Below are 12,206 nucleotides of genomic sequence, written 5' to 3'. Positions count from 1 at the left end.
ATTATTTCATTTCAATTGATGGGCATAGTAGTTAAATGTTAATGCTCATTGCGACTTTTGCTTTTTATGGTCACATTATCGCATTTGCTCTTAAATATCATTTGAGAGTCTGAAATAAAAAAAATAGAAAGAAATGGCCAAGGACAATTTTGCAAAATTTGTTGGTTGCACAACCATTCTAAGGCAGTTCACATTGCATTTTCCATTCAATCAAGTTTTTGTTGCTATTAATTACAGGTTTGGCAAAGGTTCTCAGAGTACTATGTATAGCATGAAAGTCTGATTTTAAATATTACATGATCTTTGTCCAGTTGTTCAAAATCAACTTTTCTTGAACAAAACTTGTGTTCGTAACTTACATATTAATGAAATATTAGGGGTTCCATTTCTTCTTTTAAAATTTAGAAACATTGAAGCTTATCTCTCAGAGCTGATGACTAGGCAGGTTGTACCAGTTCCAGTCTTTTTCCAGGTTCCATACCACCCTCATGGGTATATGAAAAGCATTTGAGTAGGTGTGCATAGTAAGGGACTCAACTTATCAAACTGCACTGAATGTGGGGGTATAAGTAGAGATGAAGATTGATCTTCATTTCATACTTAAATTATACTACCTTTACCTTTGTTGAATATATTTTTGCAAAAAGCAGTTCGCTTGTTAAAAGTTTGTATTATATTGAATTTATAAGACCAAGATTTAGACACATTTTACCATGTCTGGTATTTAGTCGTCAGCATTTAAGTGGCTGAATTTGCTAGTGTCCTTAATGAGAATTAAAGAAGTTAGTTTATTGATATATTTAAATAATCCCTTGGCCTCACTTTTAAAAAAGTGGCTAATGGTCTAATTTGATTCCCTGCCTTTGATTGCTCGCTTAATTCAATCTTTAGCAATGAAGAATGAACTTGTTAGTTTGTGTAAATTTAATTAAAATAAGTCATTTAAAAAAAATGCAGTCTTTGATCGTCTTTCAGGGAGCTCAGTCTACATTCCAGTGACCCAAACATCATGACTTTGCCTTTAAGACAGAGGCCAAAATGTGGGCATTGTGATCACATATTTAGACTTTGTCATGAGAGCAAAATGCCCCTAATAAACTAAGGCTCCAAGATATATTTGAGTGTTGTTGATTCATCCTCATTTAATTTGAGACTGAAGACTTGAGGAACATTTAACTACTAGTTTTCTTTGCCCAGTTTGTGATCAGAACAGTCCAGTTAAAACATCTCAATATTTGTGACACCTTTACCTTCTATGTTGCCTTTTCCATCTATGAACACTTAGGAAAATAAATTGTTATTTTAAAAAAATGGAGACCATATTAGAGCTAATAATCTGTAATATTCTTATGATTTAATTTGTGATTGACTGATTTATGGTTTGCCCCAAAATTTTCTGTAAAATGTTGACAATACAAACCTGGTTCATTTGTAAAGAAGTTACTTTTGATTAATTCTTTCTTGTACAGAATTCACCTCCAAGCTGCTGGATGTCAAGAAGTTAAGAAACATGGAATTTATTCATCACAGGAACAAAAACAAGCTTTTTATATTAAGGAAATTAAATCAATATCTCTCATAATCATATTGGAAAAGAAATACTTAGTTATTCCACATATATTTTTTTAAACACGACCTAGGTTTTGACTTACCAAGTCATCATCAGGACTTGGTAAGTTGAAACCTTGGTCGTGTTTCATAAAATATATGTGAAATAACTTTAAGTATTTCTTTTCCTAAATGAATCGCCTCCACAAAGTGATGCCTCTTACCATTCTACTCTTATAACCTCCTAAAAATATTTCAAGTACAAAAAATCAACTTCCAGGCAATAATCATCATCAAAAAGGCATCCTTACCCTATAAAGGAATGTTTATAAATTGCCAACAAACTAGAAACCAATCAAGGATAATTGAATAAAAGAAATAGACATTTGTTGTTGTAAATTTTATAAATAAAGTTCAAATAAAAGCCAGTCCAGAGATTTCTGTCATTTACACACATGCTATGATATTTGCTTTCCTTGCCACAAAGAGCATGGAAGAACAAGTAATGGGTTATAGACAACGGTATAATATTGATCACCTAGCTCAATTACAATGGACTTGAAATTTTAATTTTAGGTGAGGTAATTTCTTCTGTTAGGTTTATCATCAATGGAAGTCAATTTAATTAGTATTTTGACATAATTGGGACTCCTGTACTGCTGCAGATATTTATTTGAGGACAATGTCAGCTTTTTTCCAAAATGTTTTCTCTGCTGTAAAACTTTTAGATTGGCAATTCAATCAACCTCGTGAAATCGCATCTTGAGGAATCTGACTTTGTAGATTGCATCAAACTTTGTTGTAATAAGACCAGTTTCATCACCCATGTGACTTTTCAGATACCAAAAGTATTAACATAGGTGATGCAATGGGTCATACTTGTTTGAGGTTGGGTATAACCCATGAAGTTTTTCTAATTCCTCATTCAGATTGGCAAACTGATGTGTACTGCCCAAAAGACACATCAATATATGCCCATCCACTGCTCACAACATGGGTAGTTATGTATTTTTGAACGTAATATTGAGTAAAGAGTATTGAGGCAGAAATTGGATCTGCCATTTCATATTTTATACATGGCAGGGGATCACGCATAATACCCACACTCTTGCACTCTGAGATTCCTAAAATCAATATAATTTAAATAAAAACGAAAGACAAACATTTTGAAGCTTTAATTTTACACTTTTTCAGGAATTATAATTACAGACCAAATTTTGGAAATTTTCTATCACACTTATTTACTACATGATTGAAAAACATTGATTACACTTGTATACATGCCTAGATATATATACCTATATCATAATATGAATATCACATATAGCACCGCTGTCAACTTTACTTTGAAGCTATCATTGAAATGCCTTGGCCATTATCACTTAAGGAGCCATGTGCAATCAAAACAAGATTTTCTTCCGGAGATCATTCGACATATTTACCATCTTGATATATTTAACCTCCTTCAGTGCATACAATTCTTGTTAAAACTCAGTATCTCTTGATCCCTCCAATGCACATGATGCATATTCCATTGCAGCATGTGCATGTGGCAACAGCTATCCAGTTGTCCAAACAAAAGGTTCTAACCGCTCCGCCACAGGCAAACTATTGTTTAGGCTGTCAAGACTTTCAAGGGTTTGATTCAGCAATGCATGACATCGGTTCAGTTGGTGGAAAACATCATGCACCTTTGCCAATCTCTCTGCATATCTAGCAAATTTTCTCTGACGTTCTACAAATCTGTCTATCATTGCACTGATGGCAGCATCAACCTGAAAAATTATATCATTGAGTTTTAGTGATAGCAATTAATACTCTATTTTTTTAGAGTAAAATGTTCAATCATTAAGTTGACATAAAATCATAAAATAATCATGGAAAGTGAAAAAAAATACTTCTTCACTTACCTCGCGCACACGGGCAGTTAGCAATGCCTGCTCAGAAGCAACCACCTGAGCACTTATGGCAATATGCTGTTGATAGCGATGACAAAGAGCCAACAAACCACTGGGGTCAAGGCGCTCCAATACTTCAGGATCACGAGCAGCAGGTAGATTCAATGTTCCCCTCATTATGGGTAGAAACATTGGAACACTCTGAAAAATCAAACAACTTGGGTCGGTTCTAGAGTGAAAAATGAGGACAGGTCAAGTACAGCATGGAAGTGGAACATAAGATGAGAATGCTCACAGTAAGCAAGAAAAACTTTATTACACTGGCATTAAGAAGGATTTCAAGAGAATTCTGGGGAAAGCGCAGCTGGAATTCTTGAAGATTGGGTAGATTAGTGGGATAGGCATTTCATTATGCGTTGACTTGAGTCAGAAAGCACAGGTAAATAAATAGTGAGCAAGGCAATGGAAACCAGTAATCGGCATTATGTTTCATTATTCATTAAATATATCTTGTGACCACGTTGGACCTACTTCTCCAAGGAATGTAACTCTCAGGCATGCTCAAGGAATCTGCTAATTTACTTTTACATATTCAATAAAAACAGAAACATACAACTGCACTATGTGATAGGGGAAATTGAAACATTTAGAAGTGCCATTTACTCAAATGGTAATTCAATGAGAAAGTCGTTTGCATGCAACTCGAATACATTCAGCACTTAGCTTAACATCTTGAGCCTAGAGCCTAAGAAACAAAATGCATACCTGCAAACGGACCAGATCAGGATCTTTCTCTACAGGCTCGGTATTCACAGCAGGTTTCACAACCACGATATTGTGGCCACTGGTAATGTTACTTCGAACTAATGCCGTTTTTCTTGTCAAGGATTTCCTTGACGACTGCCCAACTAACTTGCTTCTGGAACCATGGCCCTGTTGCAAGTGTTTATGCGGAAGTTTGGGAGAATCTTGGAAGAAAAATAAACGACATTTGAAAAATATGTCAACGATGAAAAGTAATTGGATCACGTTCTATAATGGAATGTTTGGGCACTTACCACCTATAGGCCTATTAACTGTATAGGAAATATAGGGAAGATCTGAATCAGAGCAAATGCTTGGTCCAGGTGATATGCTTCCGGGGCGTGCAAATTCCGCCCCAGAACTTGCTGGGCCGTCATCTTCCCTGCTTTCTACATCTCTACTTCTACTCCTTCCGAGAACAGAATTCCTTTGTTGATTAATTCGCTGCTGTCTTCCTATGTGTTGCTGCTGACTGCTCTGTTCTGAACCCATTTCAAATAATTACATGCACGTGAATGAAATCTGAAGGTTCAGCTTTTGTTTAACGCCCTAGCAGTATTGCATCTCAGCGTACGGAAATTTTGATACCTCATATACTAAATTAAGACAGCTAAAGGCACAAGGCAAATTTATAGACACTTATAAAAATGATAATTATAGTTTTCTCGGCTCTAATACACGAGAATTTCCGTGTCAACAGAATTGCGCTGTGTTCGCCTTTTTTCACATATATTTCGTCTGCTGGATGAACTGATACGACTATGAGGTCGTTGATAGTTTATTACCTTAGAAAAAAAGCATATTCAAATAGTAGATTTTGCCAAATCAAATAATATATTAGAATAAAAATTTAATTTTACAGTAATGACCGCAAGAGACTCTAATTTTTTAGTCAAAGATGCTTTCGCTTTTTTACGATAAAAAAGGAAAGCTCTCGTGCGAACGACCTTCAAATGTTCTGCCTTGCGCTGTGGGCGCAGGAACTGGAGAGTACGTCGGCATCTTCTTGCGGGTCCTGTTTAATTCGTAGGCTGTAATATCTTAAGGTGGTTATATTAGTAATAGTTTTAGTATGATTAAGCTTACGCATCTTAAAGTTGAAATATTAAAAGAGAAAGTGCTAATCTTTCTTAATTTAGACATTTCATAGTGCTTTTTATTCATATTGGGTTATAATAAGAAGCCGAAACCGGTTCTATTTAGTACGACAGTTTCTAAAAGTACGTCGAATACCGTTCATTAATAGGCAGCCGGTTTCAGTGATACACATGGCAGTTCTCATTTTTTAAGAGTTGTAACAGTCCTTCCTGCCCTCACGTGCTTTTAATATTATTTTATTAAATATCACAGGTGTCATAAGGAGGAGCATCTTATGTCGACGGTAAAGATGATTTTATGGACTCGCAATCCCCCAGCAGTTTATTGAATTTAAAAATATAACAGCCTGCTCACTGTTTTAGATATTGCAGTGGAGTGCAATAATTTTCATAAACATAATTTGTGGTGCAAATTATAGGTACTTGGATTCTAGCTCAGTGGAAACCTATAATTTTTATTCACCTTTGTGGTTCTATAATAGTTCAGCTTTAGTGTGATTTTTGTGGGATAATGAGTGCATGTGCTTTGTGAGCACGGATTCCCAATTTAGAAGAAGACAAAGACAAATCCATTGACAACTATGTCCAGGGAAAGAATGTCTCGACGATTTTACCGTGTGGACAGCGCACACGATCTCATCGCTTTTCTGGACAAGGGAGAACTAGCGTCTTGTGAGAACCGATGGACCTTCGAAATAGCGTGGGAAGCTGCCAACAAGGGTGAGTACAAATATTTTTCCAGATTCCTTCGGTTACTGTCTTAATGCCTGCATTTAAGATATGGGTACACAAGCGCGTATGCAGAACTTTTTCAGTGGCTTCATTGGATGGGTATAGTACTGTATAACTTCAGAAAATTATTTTAAGGTGGATTTCTCGCTAATTCATATAAGCTGTATGTCTAAAATATAATTGGTCGACAGGAAAAATCTGATATAAATCGACTTTTAATGACAACGTTATTGTGGTTTTCTATTCCCACTTTTTTGAAGATTCGTTTAGATGCCTTTCAAAGCGTACTGCTAACATTCAAAGGCTCTACATAATTTGGCAAGTTCGTAAGTTAAAATTGTGGCCTAATGGCTAACAAATAATCCATCGATGAAAAATGGCAGATGTGGGTTTTAAATTGTTCTTATCTGCATGGCACAAATCCTCTCGTATAGACTGGAGACAAGGAGCGGGTTTGCGCCGCGGACGAGTTTCACGCAAAATATCACCAAAAGAGTACCTATCTTCTTAGCATTACCTTTGCCCCCGAAGTAGCAGTACGTTCGACGAAAAGGGGAAAGATGCCAAGACACTGATGGCATTAAAGGGTCCTGGAGTAGGTACTTGTGTGATGACTGCTATTTTGAAATACTATTTGAAATATTTTTTCCCAGGAAAAACCCACCCTTGACTGCATTGAGCACAATATGGCACAGTGAGCTGAACGAACTTAAACTAAAGATTTTCGGAAAGAAGAGTTTAGAATTATGAGCATGTCGATTTATTTTCCATCTCTTGTTGGCGGTATAAAGAAACGGGCATAATGCCGGAGTAATTTCCGAATCGTAAAATTATGAATAGTCACAATTTTCCTGTGCTGACCTGTTTAAAGAAGTGCGTCTCAAATTTTTTTAACACGCTTGCCTTTGTAAATCGCCATCGCGTCTGCGAAATGCGACAATTTGCCAAATAAATATCCATTCTATTCATTTTACGACCACTGATTGGATTGCGATGGCTCGTTTTGTATCTTTTACGCGCTAAAGGGCACTTACCGATTCCGATGCCCAACATACCTCAATAGTTGCGAAATTTAGTTTGTTTTATTTTTCAAATATGCGTTTTGCCATCTGAAAAAGTACCCATTTTGAATTTATAAAAATAATAATGTTTCATGGACCCAAGATGGCTCTTAGGGCAACAATGCACCGCTGAAAATTCACGCGAACCTCAACGACTAAACATGAATTTTTGAAAGTGAATAATGGAATATTCCGGATTTGCCCTTTAATTGTGGTTGGATGTGCTCTTGGTATTCGCAGATGTAAAATAACCAAAGAAAAAATATGAATGGTGATATGGGCTAAAGGAAAAAAATTCACGCGAATGCATGAATTAATTCTTTTATGAAGTTAAATTAGCAGGTCCTTGCTTTCGACCGAGTAATTTCTTATGTCCTGATCTGAGTAACATGTTGGGATACTCGCACGACTCAGATGGACTGGCGACCACGTAGCCATAGTGATTACCTTTTCCTAATGAACGCTTCAGCCGTAGTGTGGTATCCGTAGGTGGTGCATGTCGTGGTTTTCAATCATCGGGCACATAATTTGAACGTGAGAATGAATGCTATTTATGCTAGAAGGACATTTTCGGGATCGTGGGACCAGATGTTAGAAGGCAAATCGAGTCACATTGACCCCCGTGTATCACCGGTGACCGATTGTCCACTGTCTCTGACATCAGTCATTTCCCGTATGTCACTGCCGTTTATGAATTCGATATTTTACTTTGCATAGAAAAATAAAAAAGTCGAGTACATCTGGTGTTCAAAATTGTGTTACATTCAAACAAAAAGCAAGGGCAATGTTGAGAGTGGAACTGTGATTTATTTTTCGAAAATTACGAGCACCTTTCAAGCATAGGATATGAATGATAATATCAATATCTACTGGCCCTTCTGACTGAAGCCTGTTCGAATCGCGCGGAGGTAACTGTTTCTCGGCCGAGAAAACCACGTCGCACTGGGGAACTTTTTCGGCGATGTCTCCGAACACGCGGGTTCGTTTGGCCTTGACAGATGAACTGGCCACGAGGCACCCCACCGCTGGGTCCATTCATCTGGGTTGCTGATTGGCCGTTCGGATCTCCCCCGCTGCCTCTCGTAAGGCTGTCCCTACGCATCCGCGATAAGCGTGCTGGCGGCGTGTCTCCAATATTTTATGTCACTTTCCTAGTGGAAGGAACCATTGGCGCAGTCTTTGTCGTACCGTCTCAGCTTGCAGTCATTACTCTGCCCTCCACTACCAATTCGCTTGGTTTCTAGAGCAAGCGCCATGGGCATTAAGATTCAATTGTGAATGAGACAGTCACCACATAACTCGATGGTTACGGCAATTGTCGTATGGTGTTTTAATGGGATTGATGATGATATTTAATTTCCCGCTGACCTTGAATGTATCACCAACGTCTTTTATGCTATCGATGGTCGTAATCCCCGAACACCATCATTCGTTGTGTTCATCCCTACCTAATATGAAGAACCCAATTGAACGCACCAGTCCATCCGCGAACTTACTTGTGTATGACTATTATTGTAGTATTTATTGCTTCTTCCTCGACTTTCCCATGACGAGATTCGAACAACTTCAAGCCCGCATGCTTTATGTCGTCCTATTTCCACATTCTTGAGTAATTACTTTCCTCGGTGAAAATATTGTAATTTACGGCCGTGGTGGAATACGGTTTTAAAAGGGAGAATGGGAACAGGTCTGCGGGAGGACGAGACTACGTAATTTATGTAGCATTCAACACAGAAATTAATAGGCCTGAAGCTTGAGAAGGCGGAGTATCCCTCATTTATGTAGGAAAAATTTGTTCTGAGCCGTTTCGAATTCTTGCATCACCTTCTTCCAGGTACATTTTTCTAGTTTGACTTATGTATGATTGGTTTCTTCGGTTGAGAATTCTTGTTTGAATTTCTCGCTAATACCTCCCACACTGATTTTTAAGTTCTATTTTCCCAGGTATACTGTTTGTCTCTGTCCTTTTTTTTCTCCCAAATGTGTACTCTGTTATTGCGATTGTGGCTCAAGGCCGGTGTTTGTTCCAGAGTTTTACTTGTTAAATAGCCGATTTATAACTCCGCTTACTTGTGTGCTTGCTTGCGTTCGTTCCTGTGTCCTGAAGGTGTTCCCCGGCGAATAGAACTTCCAAGTTAACCGCTTTCTTACGTCTCGAGTCTGGTGGGTTGGTTGTGCGAGTACCGTTCCCTTTACGGAATCCCAAAAAAAGGCACTCCTTTTATGTTAAGAGTGTGCGCATGTTTTGAGAGGTTATTTCTGGCGTGTAATTGACTTTCTCGAGACTACCTACGAGACGTATGTGTATCGTCGCACCCCATTGTAATCGCGTGTATTGCCCAAGCAGTGTCTTCGCGTTTGGCGTCTCAAACTTATTGCGGTTATTGAAAAAATTCCCCCATTTCTCGCTTTTAATTCAACAAGCCTATGAGAATTCGCCAAGCCTCACAAATTGGCCCGGAAAAAACCGAAGAACATTGGCACTTTCGTTTAAGCATCAATCAGTCGAATTATTAATGATATTATATTTAATTTGGCCTTAGATGGGAGGCGACTGAAATATGGGTGTAGCTAATAACAGAAGGAATAAGTTGGACTCACAGGAAGACATTTGCTGGTTTGAAATATGGTTCGACGAAGAGAGAAAGTTTAGGGGGGAAATCCAAATAAGGCAGAAAAATTGGGCGGCGGAAATATTAGCGTTGGTGGTGGATGTCAAAAACTGTGATGGAAGGGAGAACGTTGGTTTAAATGGGTATAGGAAGGTAGGAAATAAAGCTTTTAAGACATCAGAGAAGTCAGACAAAAGCTACGAAGAAGTGAAGGAAGCATTTTAAGAGATAATAGTCGGTGGAGAGTCTCCGAAAATCCGCCTATTATACTACATTGATCAAAAATTTCCCGGAATTTATTCAGAAAATTAAAAATACAAGTTTATTCATCTAAATCTATATTGTCCCCTTCAAAGTAATCCCCATCGACTGCAACACACTTATGCCAGCGCTTGATCCAATCCTCGAAACATTTTTTATATTCGGTTTTCGGTATGTCCATCAGTGCTTCCTGCGATTTTTCCATTACTTCCTCTCGGCTGCTAAAACGCGTTCCCCGTAATGGTTTTTTAACTCGATTGAACAGAAAGAAGTCACAGGGAGCCAAATCAGGTGAATTCGGTGGCTGTTGGATGGTATTTGTTGCATTTTTCGTCAAAAAATTACGAATAATGATAGCACTGTGCGACGGTGCGTTATCATGGTGCAAAATCCACGAGTTTTCTGCCCACATTTCTGGTCTCTTTCGGCGAATTGCTTCACGCAAACGTCTCATAACGCCCAAATAATACTCTTTGTTTACTGTCTGGCCTTCTGGCAAAAATTCATGATGCACTACACCGTTGTAATCCATGAAAACCGTCAGCATTGCCTTCTTTTTTGACTGAAAACGACGTGGTTTTTTTGGTCTCGGCTCATTTGGTGAACGCCATTCACTTGCCTGATGTCTGGATTGCGTGTCGTACTCATAAACCCACGTCTCGTCTCCAGTAATGATCCTTTTGATGAATGTGGGATCGGATTCAGCCTCGCAAATCATGTCTTTTGCGACGTCAACACGGTCTCTTTTTTGCATGAAATTGAGGTCTTTTGGCACCAACTTTGCTGCTACACGACGGAAACCCAAATCATTAACCACAATGTCTTGGGCGGATCCATAGGCAATGTTCAAGTCCTCCGCTATTTCTCTGATGGTTAATTTGCGGTTATTGACCAACATTTCTTTTACTTTATCAATTTTTTCACCGACTTTCGATGTCGATGGTCTGCCACTGCGTTCATCATCTTCGATTGACTCACGACCACTTCTGAACCGCTCGTGCCACTGGTAAACGACCGTTTTTTTTAGAGAATCGTTGCCGAAACACTTTTCCAACATTTCCAACGTCCGTGCGCCACTAAATCCGTTTTTTACGCAAAATTTAATACAAGTTCGTTGTTGCGAATTTAAATCCATTTCTGCAATTGTAAAAAATCGCCAACACACACAGAGATAGATGTACTCTTGGCTACGTAACTTTTGCAAATGTCAAGTTATGACACTAAGATTTAAAGGGAATATCAACAACAGATGTACCAATTTAACAAAAAAAACAGAACTCAAATCGGAACGATGGGAGCGCCACACGGTGGTTATTCCGGGAACGTTTTGTTCAAGGTAGTATAAAACAGAGGTTATTTGGTTTTTCAGAAAGAGAAAGGCTAAGTAAAAAGTTGAAATACAGGATTCTGCAGGAGGGCAAAAACTAGAGCAGGTATAACAGTTTACGTGTCTCGGAAGTGCTTTGGACCGAAATAGTTAAACCAGTAGGGCATAAGAAGAATTGCATTTAGCAAAGAAGCTTCCACAAGAAGGAGAGAATTGATGACAGGGATGTTGAGTAAGTAAGTTAAGAAAAGGTTCTTCAAGACTTTGAAATGGAGCGTAGTTATGCACGGCGCGGAAACATGGTCGTTGAAGCAGTACGATAGGCGTGGATTGTAGACTTTTGAAATACGGGGCTGGAGGAGGATGGAGAAGGTGAAGTGGACTGAAAGCAAAACAAATGAGGGGGTGCTAGGTATGGTGGGGAAGGAGACGGGATTCCTGATAGAAATCATAAGGAGGCAAGAAAAATGAATGCTAAGCGTATTGATTGGCAGTGGGATGTCGAAGGCTTTGATGGAGGGGAGAATGTGAGGCAAACAAGGACGGGGCAGGAATATGATAGGGATGTTGGACGGAATGAAGGAAGTATACTGGGATGAAGAAGGGAGTATTATAGAGTAGGATGATGGGTATTGTTTTGTTGGGAGAGACAAGATATTTACTTGGTAGTTGTTTTTATTCAAAACCTACCTTAACCGGCAGATTACCTAACATTCAGAGGAGATGAAAATATTTATGGAAAATGGAAAGAAAACGGAAGAGATTTATTGTACATGTATGTTAAGAATAGAAAGAATATTCTGGAGAAGAGAGTACTCTTGGCTACGTAACTTTTGCAAATGTCAAGTTATGACACTAAGATTTAA

The 12,206-nt window shown here is 38.4% G+C and overlaps 2 protein-coding genes across 2 annotated transcripts in view; one reads left to right on the top strand and one right to left on the bottom strand.

Annotated features, from left to right (window-relative positions):
- Positions 1-2,714: 2,714 nt before the first annotated feature.
- BORCS5 (BLOC-1 related complex subunit 5) lies at positions 2,715-5,070 on the bottom strand. The gene is made up of 4 exons (XM_071584894.1): positions 4,505-5,070; positions 4,212-4,414; positions 3,459-3,647; positions 2,715-3,323 (listed from the first exon to the last, which is right to left on the bottom strand). Exons 1-4 carry the CDS (start codon positions 4,740-4,742, stop codon positions 3,108-3,110), a joined length of 846 nt encoding a protein of 281 aa, XP_071440995.1. The 5' UTR covers positions 4,743-5,070; the 3' UTR covers positions 2,715-3,107.
- A 152-nt stretch (positions 5,071-5,222) lies between these two features.
- Glys (glycogen [starch] synthase) overlaps positions 5,223-12,206 on the top strand; it is a 63,678-nt gene continuing 56,694 nt past the window's right edge. Inside the window, exons 1-2 of the mRNA XM_071585008.1 lie at positions 5,223-5,296; positions 5,601-6,067. Coding sequence (XP_071441109.1) covers positions 5,929-6,067 — 139 coding nt within the window. The 5' untranslated portion in view covers positions 5,223-5,296; positions 5,601-5,928. The remainder of the gene's footprint in view (positions 5,297-5,600; positions 6,068-12,206) is intronic.

This window comes from Hetaerina americana, unplaced genomic scaffold (genome assembly GCF_022747635.1).
Source record: "Hetaerina americana unplaced genomic scaffold, ioHetAmer1.1.p SCAF_2, whole genome shotgun sequence".
Classification (NCBI taxonomy): domain Eukaryota; kingdom Metazoa; phylum Arthropoda; class Insecta; order Odonata; family Calopterygidae; genus Hetaerina; species Hetaerina americana.
Note: the sequence above shows the minus strand (reverse complement) of the source record. Positions and strands in the feature narration are given on the sequence as shown.